Genomic DNA, 13,595 nt, shown 5'->3' on the forward strand with positions numbered 1-13,595 from the left:
TTGTTTAGGAATACATTATTATCATGTTAATTGAAATTTTGTGCCGTTTTTCCACGGCATCTGATCTTAGGTAAGATGTATTTTTTTCAACACCCTGAGGGGGGAGCTGTGTGGTGTGTCTTGTTATTGGCTGAGCAGGTGCACTATTACATCCAGTTTCATGTGACTGCACCTGCGCCTGCCCTACCTGTTTGACCTGACTTCAGCTCACCTGAAGCCACGCCTACCTTCCCCCACTAACAGCGCATCTGATAGCGGAACTGCTGGCTAAATAACATAAGCAGTTCCTTGTCCAAACAAGTGACCTGTTCAACATACACGGCTGGGTTTGATTTCTGTTTTTACTGTTTTTGTGCTATTCTTGGTCTACAGTCGCAAAATAGTGAGGATATTTTATTTTTCTTCGGGGTAGGTTGAATTGTGACTCATGCAGCAGTAATCTAGATTTGTAGAGAAAAGGTTGTACAGGAGTGAGAATATGGGGTCTGATGAGGCCTACAACTTTGTTTTCAAAGGTATGTTTTCCTATGTTTTTGTATATGTTTGTTTTACAGACCTTCACAGCTTGAAAAATGTAGAGGGAACTTTCATGCCATTGTTAACAAAAGGAACTTTGTCCATGTCACATGTAGCCTAATTAACATGTTAAAATAGTAATTTACAAATCTGTATTTGTTTCATTAAACATTTCAGTAGTGTTTTTGAGTAATTATTGTTAAAAGAACCGTTTATGCATTATCGCCTGCTGTTGATTTCGCATGGCAGTTCAAGAAAAGTTTATGAGAAATATGTAACATGGCAAAAAAGTAAAAACTGACACTACTTTGCTAAACGGAGGAGGTTTTTTTGTAAAAACCAATGAGTCCTACAGGCCGGTTTGATGTCCAAAATCAGATTTCCATGACAACAGTGGTTTGTTTAAACAAGATTAAGTTGTTACTCAGTATAGGAGTGGAAATAGCTGTACTCGTTGAAAAATATTTCAAACGGTGAACTGTAAGAAAGTTAACCAGCATAACTACACCTTTCAAATGTTCATAATTGCAATTTTATCTCATTATAGTAAAATTATTAATCAAGAACAGTTCTGGATTTTCATGACACAAGAGCATGACATACTGTAGATGCGTGTCTTCATTATGTGATTTGATAGTTTAAATTAGGAGCTTTTCAGTTCTGTTAAAGATTCATCTATTTCAACTTAAAAACTAGTCAAAAAGCTGACTTTGAATAATTTTTAGACTAAATCAAACTGGCTCAGTTTAAATGATATTAAACTTCCTTAAAAATCCAGTTTGCCACAGGGCGGTGAGGAAGTTTTTATCAGGTTTTTTATTCATTATGTCAGACAGTGTTTTTTTAACCTCTGGCCCAGAACCAAACACAGTGCACATTTTTGCACGGTTTTACAGACAAGGCTTAAGGCTAAAAGAAATGTTTGAGCTGTCCTACCTAAAAATAACTTGGCCTGACCTATCTTAAAACATCATTAAAATTGTTTTTTCTAAAAATGCACACCATTTTTACCAATGCATTTTCATAAAAGTGACCTAAATATACAAATTAAACTAAGACATAGCCCAGGCTTAAACTAAGCCTTGTCTGTAAAACCAGGCCTTTATGTTTCTCTTTTGTCTCGTAAGACCCAGTTTAGTTCACGGATCTCTTTTAAAAAGCTGATGATTTCAATCATGGGATTTGAATAAAAATACAAGATGCAGTGCTGTGCCTGGACATGAAATTATAAATCTACCCCAATTCCAGTATTTCATAATTGTCCTGGGTGGAGTGTTGATTTTACTGATGAGATGTTGAAGTCATCCTAGTTTGCACCCACTGTTAGCTAGATTAGGCAGTGTTAAACAAACTCATTAGATGTAATAGAGGAATTGTTTTGACAGTAAGGTTAGTTGGATCTTTGTCTCAATGTTTCATAACATCTACGCATTTAGCAGACACTTTTATCCAAAGGACTGGAAATAGCTGTACTTGTTGGAAACTGTTTCAAAATTCCTTTATATTTTTTTGTATCGAACCCACAACCGTTTGCGCTGCTAACGCAATGCTCTACCGTTGAGCCTTACCTTCTTTCATTTTTAGAATACATATAATATTTCCTACCTTATTTCCTCATCTGTACATGGCTGAGATGAGTATGAAGTCAATGAATGAACCAATTTTTTATTTGTGCATAAAAAGGCCCTTTATGTAACCATACAGCCGACAATGAACCTTTAAGAACCCTTCGATTTTTTGGAATGTATTCAGGTAAAACTACCTGTTGCTACCTGAACTTCTCATACAGTAATCAATAATCATTCCAAAATTAACCCTGAACGACTGACCAATATAGGAAATTCCAAATAAATTGAGCTACGACAACTCAAAATGTTGCCTAAACTACCTGTGGGCTTAAAACATGGTCCTGACTGATCCAGTTTTGGGATAAACTCTGAATTTCTCAAACTTACCCACAAAATCCATCAAAACAATGGTAAAATGTAGCTGACTGAATCATCAGTCTGTGAGCGGTTGTTCCTTTAATTCACAACTTATCATGGACAAATCACACAAAGAGATTGTTGCACAAAAACAGCCGTCCCTTAAAATGAGGTTGTGAGTGAGCCCCATGAGTCTGCCATGTCCTTAGTGAGCAATAACCTAAAAACCAGTTATCACTCAGTAAACTCCCCGCACATGCACAAACCTGTTTTTATTGCAGTGGTTCTGATCGGAGAATCTGGCGTGGGCAAGAGCAACCTGCTGTCACGCTTTACCAAAAATGAATTCAATCATGACAGCCGCACAACCATCGGAGTGGAATTCAGCACAAGAACTCTGCAGCTGAACGGCCTCACCATCAAAGCTCAGATCTGGGACACAGCCGGGCTGGAGCGGTACCGGGCCATAACCTCTGCGTGAGTTAACCTTGATGTACTTGACAAAAGTTGCTGATGCTTGAACAAATGTTTTCTGAAGTTCAGCTGCTAAACATCTCACTAAAGTTCAAAATACGCTTAAATGCAAATACACTTTTAATTATAATTAAATTGCCATTCATGTATTCTTTATCCATTTGAGAACAATGCAACAAAGTATGTTGCACCACCTGTTGCTATACAATTCGTCTCTACTTGATGTTGTAAACACTTTTCAAATCCATGCTTGTCACAAAGGTTTTATGACAGTCATGCAGACATTGAGAATTTTATCAGGTGTAAATCATTTTCTGTCTTTCAGATATTACCGTGGAGCAGTTGGAGCTCTTCTGGTCTATGACATTTCAAGGCACTTGACCTATGAAAGTGCTGAGCGATGGCTGAAGGAACTTTACGATCACGCAGATCCTCATATCGTGGTGATGCTCGTGGGAAACAAAACAGACCTGTCTGCCGAACGTTCTGTTCCGACGGAGGACGCAAAGGACTTTGCAGGTAAGACTAGTTATGTTTGTGAAAAAACGTAGTCATTTTTTACAAGTGCATATTTTTTAACCTTTCAAAGAAAGTGTACGGTAGCCTCTCTATTATCTCCAAAAGAAACTGGCTTCAAAAGATTTGGAATATAGCACATCATATCTATGTTTGTAGTACTATAAACTGGTTTTGCTATAGAACTTGTTTAAAAAGAATGCAGCATTATAGGTTGATATATGACCATCCTTCTTTGTCCCAATCTAGAAAAAAATGGTCTTCTGTTCATGGAAACCTCAGCCTTGGAGTCAACAAACGTTGAAGCAGCATTCAACACAGTCCTTACAGGTCAATGTTTATTATGAACACATTATAGTTTATTTACATGTAGTTTTCTCACCCAAGGTCAACACATACGGAATTGTGACAGCTCCTATAGAAATGTTGAAACTTTCCAGTATGTTACTTTAGATTTTTGAGAGAAAACACCCATTTTAATATTGTACATTTGAAAAAAAATCAAAACCTTTTAACACTGAGAAATATCCATTGAGATTGTGACAACTAACATTAAGCTCTGATAATACATACAAAACTGATACATGACTGGTATAGGTACACAAGCACTTGAATTCATTTTCGTAATTTCATTGTTTTTGGTCTGTTTTTCTCAGAAATCCATAAAAAAGTGAGCAGCAAAGAAGTGACTCGAGGGTCTTTAAATGCTGTGACACTGTCTCAACCGAAATCTCCAGCAGCAGATGGAATGGACGAGAAGAAACCGTGCTGTAAGAACATCTAATTGAACATCCTGATGGAGGGACGTCACAAGTGTCCTCATGGAAGTGTAAATTTAGAGTGCAGAACAGAGCACAGGATCCTGTGTCGATGAAGTTCATATAAATGGTGAATTGATAAAGTTCAATGAAGGTTAAATGGAAAGGTAATCCATTTAATTGGCTGACATAGCCGTATTGGTATTCTGAAACATTATAATTAAAAAGCATTTATTTGTGTTTGTCAAATTTGGCGAGGTTAAACGCCAATTGTGGATAATATTTTTCCATGTTTGTCATTTCTTTGCAAAATTAAGACATTTTTGTTTTTGTAGATTTTATTTATAAAATGTCATGCTACTTTCCGAATATCAATTGATCATTTTTAAATCAATGAGTGTGATGCACATTCATGCACACAATTTTGCTTTTCACTTTACGAAAATGACTTTTAAATTGAATGTTTAAGCAAAGTGCAACTTTTGTAAACCAGATGGACATGTGACTTTTTGATGGGGCGTTTTTGCCATTGTGATGAGGTAAACTCTGATGCTAAAGGTATTGTCATTTATTGATACAGTATGAGGAAAATTTGAATATTTTCCCATGCAAATTAAAGCAGTGACACTTTCATCAGTCCAGCGCTATAGTCAATTTCTGTTTAGGATTTAGCACTCGGGTGAACAAGCACAAACGCTTCTGAACATTTTCACAATTATTGCCCACACAAGAAAACAAGCAGTTCACTATACAGACCGTGGTGCATTATATCGGGTAAGTTTGGAATCTAGGCTTTTGGCTAAATGTAGTCAAATAACGGTAGGCTAAATGTTAAAAAATAATTTACAAAAATAACAAAACATTATTTGTTATAGAACCTTCGATAAAGTAACATTCATTCATTATTAATTAATAATATTCAGATTTAAAAAACAAATGTGACGTCTTCCCCATATCTTACATTTATGAAAAACACCATTTTACTAAAGAGGTGTTTGAAAACAGCAAACAAAACCACTGCTGGAGAAACACATTTAAAGAGTTGTATAACTTTCACTCTAAACCTTACAATTGCTGGGATATATTTCTTGGGAGTCCTGTGTGACAACTGCAAAAAAATGAATTGTATGACTTAAGAAAATGCAATTGACATTTATTCAGAATAAGAAGAGCTTTACTGCCAAGTGTGCTTGCACACACAAGGAATTGTCTTTGTTGTTGGAAGCTTCTAGTACAGACAATCAACACAATACAAATATAATAATTTACAGTCTAAAAGATTCTAAAATATGCATATATATATATATAAAAGACTATTGTACCTAAAATAGGGAATAATAACATATAAGAGACATTGTACGGGATAGGGTATATAGTAGAATATACATATAAACAGATGACATTCTCAATTCATTCAAGTGAGGTTACTGCATTCTCTAATCGGAAATGAGTCATCAATCTCTTCTACGTGGCATTTCCAGGCCCCACCATTCCTTGTGGAGCACGAATGACGTCACAGCTGGGTTGCTACGGAATGTGGAAGAGCTCACCTGACCCACACCTGCGTCTCTGCGCACTCTTTTATCAGCTGTTCGTGTCAGGCAGTGGCACATCATGTATTTATCAAACCTTGTGTTTATATTAGATATATATTTAAATCATTGTTATTCGTGTTATATTTCCCTAGCCATTATAAAAAGCTACACACCTGTGACGTTGCACCTGTACGGAAGTCCCGCGCCGTAACGCGTTTCATTGGTCCGTCCCTCGACGGCCATGTAATTGAAGCGTTCGTGAGCCAATCCGATCACACGGGAGGCGGGTTTACAATCCAGGAACATGACTTGTTGTTTGCCTGAAGATAAGCAGAGAACGGGGTGAAACCTGGATGACGTATCCTATCAACACCGTGCGAAAGTTGATCATCAATAATCTCATTTTGCGTTAGGTCTGCGCTATATCCACTGCTCGACAAACGCGGAATTTGTTATAAAGTTTTCGTTTGTTTGAACGTGTTTTTGACGTCTGAAGCACGCGCGTAATGAAGCGCTCGTGATCAGCTGCTGCTTCCTCTCATGGGCAAAGTTTTTTTTACTTCGCGATAAATTTGTACGCACAATACGAACACTGTTACTACTTCACACTTGACAGCACGGATTTATTATTGAACCTGTAAGAAGATTAAAGTCATGACGGGCCGAGAAGACGAATACGACTATCTCTTTAAAGGTGAGTTGCAGTCTTTCAATTGAACTCCACCATGACGATCAAGACATTGTTACAGTTATTTCCTGATGTGCTTAATCTCTCTCTTGTTGTACTCTTCCTTTATGCATTTCTTTGGTAAAATACTTTACAGGCTGCCACGACATGAAAGGCACAAACGTCATTTTAATTCATTGTAATATGAGTAGGCCTACACGAATATACAACATTTAAATGTTTATCAAACATGGTCAGATGTTGAATTGCCTAATAGTCGTTCTAGCTTCACGACACGGAAATAAAAGTGGTAGATCGGAAATGCCTTTTGGTAAATCAATCATTTGGGTAGGAGCTGATTTTGATGACACTCAACTGATTTCCTGCATAAGTGCCTGAAATTTAAATGCAGTTAAACCGGCACGACCTGTATAAAACCTGGACTTTCTCAGGATGAGTTTGCATTCAGAGGGGTTAAATGGCCTTAAATAAATGCTTTACATGGCCCAATAACAGTCGAGTGAACCTGTTTTTTACGGGCCTTTTCAAAAAATTTCTCGCCCCACCAAACATAAATAAATGAATAAATACTATTGTCTAGTCATTTTATTTTTTAATCCAGGTAATCTTAATAAATGAGATTATTATACAATTTAAACTATAGTCTAACTATTTTAGACAAATATTCAATAAGTGATCAAATAAGAACAAGCAATCAAAGTACGTGCAATTGTACAAATAAATGGAGTAATGCAATATGGTTATTATATCATAATATTGGCATTTTTTGTGTAGATAAGAAGACATGAAAGAGAACTCGATTCAGTATTTTGCACATTATCCGACTCCAAGATGTGGCTTTTCAGTCATGTACATATGTTGAGCCCTGGTTTATGTACATGTCTCCTAATGCACCTGTTAGATTAGATCTGTCTGTTCACAAATGTGTTGATTTGTTTGAATAAATAAGTGGTTTTCAATAACACTAAGCTTGACCGGTTACCAAGTTTTAAAATAAATTTGTTTAAATTATTAACGGGTTATGATTGTGGAGCCTTTTAATGTGTTTATGGATTCAACATTCCTTCATTTTGTTGAGTTTGCAATACAGACCATTGGTCACTTCTTTAACAGGAAAATGATAGAAATAATCAAGATGACTATTATTATCTATTCACCCCCATGTCATTCAAAACCTGTGTATTTGTTTTCTTGTCTGCGGTACATTAAGGGTCAAAAGCTACCGTTTTTATCATGTAGCAAGCGGTTAAAAGTGACCAAAAGAAGTCCATATGACTTCTGTGCTATATGTCAAGCCTTTTGACGTCCAGTTGGTTCCTCACAATAAAGGAGACGTACCTCTATTAAAAGTTTTCGAAAGTGAAGGTTATTCTTAAAGTCTTTTATGTGTCACTATAAACAACTATATTGGAATAACACGAGGTTAAACAATAAAAGCATTGAAATAGTTTCTTTAAGCTCAGATGGTTTATTCTCTTGGATGATTCTGATAATGTAACACATTAAAAAAACATTTAAAAGCACATCCGTTCTATTTTTGCACCCTTCAGTGAGAGTCAGACATCACCAGTATGTCGTAAGTCTACCCGTGTAGGTGAAAAGGGAGTTGTTCTTTAGTCTCGTTTACTCATTGTTAAAACGGCTTTAGTTGAAACACACCCTGTGTGTGTGAAATATCTGACTGTAATTGCTGTTGTGTGGTGAAGAGAGGCCGGTTTCCTGACACAGCACGAACACAAAATGAGACAAAAGCACGCACAATAGCATATGAAGAAAACCATTAAGTCAAACCAGTTGATCTCACCGTATCGTCTTCTTTCGCAGTGGTGCTGATCGGTGACTCGGGTGTGGGCAAGAGTAACCTGCTCTCTCGCTTTACCCGCAATGAGTTTAACCTGGAGAGCAAGAGCACCATCGGGGTGGAGTTTGCCACACGAAGCATCCATGTGGAGGGCAAGACCATTAAAGCCCAAATCTGGGATACAGCCGGACAGGAGAGATACAGAGCCATTACATCAGCGTAAGTGTCTTGTTGGAACATTAATCAAAGAAACCCTATTGTGTATTTTGTTCTGCTAAGACCATCATAACCTTCAAGAAACGTGTAAAAAGATGTGAAAGTTTCACATCTTTGACAAGCATAATTATAACAATGCTAAATTTTGTTTCCTATTTCATTATTTGACTTCGCTCTTATGTGGTAAAACACTTGTATTGTTCCTCTTTTGTAAATGCCTTTGTATTAAAGCATCTGCTGGATGACTTGTTGCCAGCATTTTTTTCCACTGCATTGGCAGTAGATGGTAGGATCCCTTGAAAACCTACAAAAACAAAACCGTGTAAACCTTCCACCATGTGTTTGTTTGTGTCTCCAGGTATTACAGAGGTGCCGTCGGAGCCCTGCTGGTGTATGACATCGCCAAGCATCTGACCTATGAAAATGCAGAGCGCTGGCTGAAGGAGCTGCAGGATCATGCCGACAGCAATATTGTCATCATGTTAGTGGGGAATAAGAGTGACCTGCGCCATCTGAGGGCCGTGCCATTGGATGAATCCAAAGCGTTTGCAGGTTAGAGTATAGTGCTGGGAGAGTTACAGTACATTGAAACCGCTTGTACCTAGAGTAAAAGCTTTGTTAAACTACAGTTACTTGTGTAAAAATGTTAATGCTACCAATACATTAAAGCTATTGAGGAAAGCAAAATATAGTTTAAATGTCTGTTCCTGACTATCTGTTTATACCACTTCATTCATAGCAAACTTTCAAGCATTAAACAATGGCTATTAAAAGAATTTGCTTAATTAATGAATTTATGTTGGCCGTCAAAACGTATCTTGGCATGCTTAGATGTCAGATAGTAACTCCGCTTTGTTGGATTGTGTGCGTTACAGAGAAGCACGGGCTTTCTTTTTTGGAGACATCCGCTCTGGACTCTTCTAATGTCGAACTTGCCTTTCAGACCATTCTCACAGGTGAGTCCCACAAATCATCTTGATGGGTGAATTTCACAAAGAAAAGTCATGCAATATGTTCTTTTGGAGTATGAAACCTATTAATACACGTCTAGGTTATATTTAGCCAGAATACGGATTATAACAATGTATATACCTAAACATTTTTTTACATAAACACATATAAGCTTCATAAAAAATGAATAGACCATTCCAAATTTTCATTTAATCAGCATTTCTAGATGTATTGTGGCCATTCCAGTCCAGTGTCTGTTGAATTTCAACAAAATCAGACCACAGGAGGGATATAAAGTCATCCAACAGCAATGTGAAATACTGACAGCATGACAAGATACATGAAAACTGTGATTAAAATTAAGGATATCACATAAAAACATAGTTTTAAACTTTTCCTTAATACATTTAGAAATATTACTGTTGTATTGCTCAAAAGTGAATATGAACTTGTTTTCTTTGCAGTATTTGAGGTCTGGATTTTTTTTTGTTCTGTTACTTTGACCTCTTTCTCCCATTTTAATTTTTTGTTAATAGAAACGATAGTTTTGTTAGAAATTTTGGAAATACATCTCAGGAAATAGCCGGGAAATACCTCTCAGCTATATACAATGTTAAATTGTTCATTTTATCAAAAGAACCCATAATTGAAAACTCAGTTACCTGAAAAATCCATCAACCAACCATAATCTCTGCCAACTTTTCTCACCGAAATCCATCCTGAAAGAAATATTGTTAGTAATTCATAGAATAAAACAAAAATAATACATTTACAGAAACGCATATAAGAGTGAATTCAGAAAAACTGAAAATGAAATGGTCTCTTAGTTATCTACGTGGCTGTATGGGTAGGATTTTATCTAAAGTCACATTTTTATGCTAAAACTATTTTTTTATTTATTTAAACCAATGACCATGTAATTACTAGCATCATTATCGGCAAAGCTACAAGATATCAAAGCCAATGAATATATATATTTATATTTTTTTAGTTAATCCCATCACGAGATTGTAAAAAAATCTTCATATTACCTTAATGGTTTTAATTGTTGTTTTACAGTAATAGGAATCTAATGAGAATCACCATTGAGAATAATGGAAATGTCAAAAAAAATGACATATGGTAATGAGAATTTGTGGACAGGTGCAAAATTGTCATGAAAATAGTGTCTAAAAGACTATTAATGTTTTTTTAATTGTTCTTTTAATTTCTTAGTCAAAAGAAAGACGTTTTTTATACTATGTAATAAAATGTGACCTGGTTATATTTTTGTTTGTTTCATCCCAAAACTATTACAATATAATATATCAAAGTAGAATTCTTTGACATTAGTTGTGAATGAAAATGGAAGAACATAAAATGATATGTAGTATTGCCACTAGATGGCATCAAACTCCATGCCATAGACAGGCAATACTATGAATGAATGAAAGTGTTTTTTGAGGTCAAACTCCAGTTTGTCATCCAGAAGTAGCGCTCTTTTTAACTCTTCATTTGGCCTATGAAATACCTCTCAGCTTCACGGTGTTAAATTGTTCATTTGTCAATAGAACTCATAGGTGAACACTGTAAATGATAAACCTGAAACTTTCATCAACCATCTGTAATCTCTGCCCACCTCTCTCACAGAAATCCATCGTATCGTCTCCCAGAGGCAGATGTCAGGGCGTGGTGATTCCGACTTCTCACCCAACTCCAAAGTGGTACCCATCACTGTACAGCCGACGCAGAATTCCGGCAAACAGGGCTGCTGTCAAAATAACTAAGCCGCCACAGCGCCACCACAGGGTTTGGGGAAATTTTTGAGCAGGCTGTTGTTGGGCTGGGCATAAAGACGGGCCGTGCTCATGTCTGACCGACTGTTGTTTGACCTCTGCGTGGCGTGGGTAGCATATTTAACAAACATACTTGATTATGCCCAGAACGAGCAAGTAATAAGCTTCAAACTTGAAGAGCTATAGAAGTTGAAATTGAATGGATCAAGCAATTTTTTGCTGAGCTTTGCTTTTTGTTTCAGACTAAATAGAATTGGGCAGTTAGCTGGGGCGCTCAGACGTGACTGCTCTTATTTATCTGCACTTCAGTCTGCTTACAAATGAGCAGAAACAACTTCACCAAAGATTTTTTTAGAATGTGTATTACTACTTTTAAATATAAATTGTTGAAAGGTTCTCATAAAAAAGGGTAATTTGTTAAAAGTTGTATTTTTGTTTAGTTAATCGCCACTAAAATGACATAGTATCGCACATCTCTGAACCGGGAGAATTAAAAACTGGGGTCACCCTAAACACATTTATTTCATTCCTGTGCACACGGTTAGTCCTGTAACAGCTCTTCTGTATTTATTGAATGCAAATATAATCTCGATATTCTGTGGTGTTTTGTTTTGCCTCCTTTATATGTACGATATTATTGATTGGGATTTCTCAAGGGCTTCTCCAGTCATTTCACATTTCAGCTGTGGCTGTCTGTAGTCATGTTTCTTTCGATCCGAGAAGTGTCCTTTGAAAAAAAAAAAACAGCTGTATAGTTGTAGGAGAGTACATTCAGGGTTGGGAATCGGTTTTCTTAATTCAAATTAAAAAAAGGAACTAATCAGTTTCATGATGTTTGGTTATGTTTGTCTCTTGTCTCTTGTTGAATGTTGAATGTTATCTTCTCAAAAAGTAATTCTGAGATAATGAGCATCAACTTTGATTTTAGCCATTTATTTCACTACGATTTCAATCTTTGACATGGTCTCACCCAGTGAATATGAAAGATATCAAGGTTATATTTTGACAGAATGTTTTTCACATAATGTAGGATGATTTTATGTAAAAAAAACACTAAATCCCAAAAAAGACTTTAGCTGGGTTTTCACAGCCTTGGTCACGTGTGAATAAAATATGTATGCATTAAAGCCAACATAGTTCATAGTTTCCCATCATTTAAATCAGCGCCAACCTAATTTTACAATCAATGCATGGTATATATGTTTCCTATGTTGGAAAGAAAATATGTTATAAAAATAAATGATAAAAAAACCCATTTTAATGTGTTATAATGGTATAATTCTTTGATGCCCTTATAAAAGGGCGGTATATGGAACCAAACTTTTCTTAACTATCTTTACTTTCTTAAAATTACCTAAAATTGCTAATGACATAATTAAGGAACTGAAACTGGTATTAGAATCATTACAATTCCTATGATTCCCATGCTTAATCACATTATAGAACCAAACACCTGTCAGACATTTTTATACAAAAAATTCTCTCTTTTTTTTACATTGATGCAAGATTACTTTCGCTTTATTGAGTTTTTCAATCAGCTTGGATAATGCAATGTGGGATGAATTTGTCTTACACAAGCGTCTATCGTTGAGTAGACACACAATGCATATTATATTGCAAGGCAGATGAACTGATGGCTTTCGAGGCCCTGCTGAGGTTTTCTTACTGGAAATGAATTCCTCGCTGCCCACCCCTGTTATCTGCTACATGTAACTTGAAGATCATCTCCTGAGACTTCGCTCACTGTCCCAGCTTTGTCTTAGTTTTTGTCTTTCTAGTCTAAATTTGGTGGGTCTATTGTCAAACAAATGTTTGCTGTAGGATTCATGTCCTCCGTGTCTCTGGGGTTATGTTTCCAGCCATATTTTATTTTACCATTTCATTTTAAACAAATACACGAGGTGCTTGCCTAATATGCCTTGCCTGTAAGCGTTATGCTAATGCCGTCAATCTGTTAAGCTGGATATCAGCCGTTTAGCTGGAGTCGTTGATAATTACTGCTTTGGGAAGATGCTGTCATCGCGCCTGTTCTTTTCCCTGTGGGACCCTTGAACAAAGGAAACTGCAAATACATTTGCAATGAACAACATGGATGTTTATCATTCGCCGGGTCACTCGGGCGCACGAGACGGTCTGTTTTGGGGGGAAATTACTTTTTAACTTGGGTGGATGGATTTTCTATGTAGAAGAAAGTTGTGGATGTTAAAGGGTCCCCAAATGTTGTTACCAAAAAATCTGGATTCTAAAGTCATTAATTATACTTTGCACATATTTGAACAATATCTTATATGTGATCAAATATTTTAGAATCATAATTTATAATCACTACAGAAAATTCTTTTGAAGATGTTACTCATTTCAATGACTTTTCCAGTAGGCTGTGGGAACCATTATTTTAACCTGTGATTGATTCGGGTTGTTTTTCTCGAGGTTTTGTTGG

At 36.3% G+C, this 13,595-nt stretch overlaps 2 protein-coding genes across 2 annotated transcripts; both read left to right on the forward strand.

Annotated features, from left to right (window-relative positions):
- The first annotated feature begins 34 nt into the window (after positions 1-34).
- On the forward strand, positions 35-4,822 carry rab25b (RAB25, member RAS oncogene family b). The gene is made up of 5 exons (XM_056763065.1): positions 35-515; positions 2,723-2,918; positions 3,241-3,434; positions 3,681-3,761; positions 4,088-4,822. The coding sequence occupies exons 1-5, from the start codon at positions 479-481 to the stop codon at positions 4,213-4,215; spliced, it is 636 nt and encodes a 211-aa protein (XP_056619043.1). The 5' UTR covers positions 35-478; the 3' UTR covers positions 4,216-4,822.
- A 1,210-nt stretch (positions 4,823-6,032) lies between these two features.
- rab11al (RAB11a, member RAS oncogene family, like) lies at positions 6,033-12,410 on the forward strand. Its single transcript, XM_056763042.1, has 5 exons — positions 6,033-6,418; positions 8,237-8,432; positions 8,788-8,981; positions 9,305-9,385; positions 11,010-12,410. The coding sequence occupies exons 1-5, from the start codon at positions 6,379-6,381 to the stop codon at positions 11,144-11,146; spliced, it is 648 nt and encodes a 215-aa protein (XP_056619020.1). The 5' UTR covers positions 6,033-6,378; the 3' UTR covers positions 11,147-12,410.
- Positions 12,411-13,595: the final 1,185 nt, after the last annotated feature.

Source organism: Triplophysa dalaica, chromosome 12 (genome assembly GCF_015846415.1).
Source record: "Triplophysa dalaica isolate WHDGS20190420 chromosome 12, ASM1584641v1, whole genome shotgun sequence".
NCBI classification, from domain to species: domain Eukaryota; kingdom Metazoa; phylum Chordata; class Actinopteri; order Cypriniformes; family Nemacheilidae; genus Triplophysa; species Triplophysa dalaica.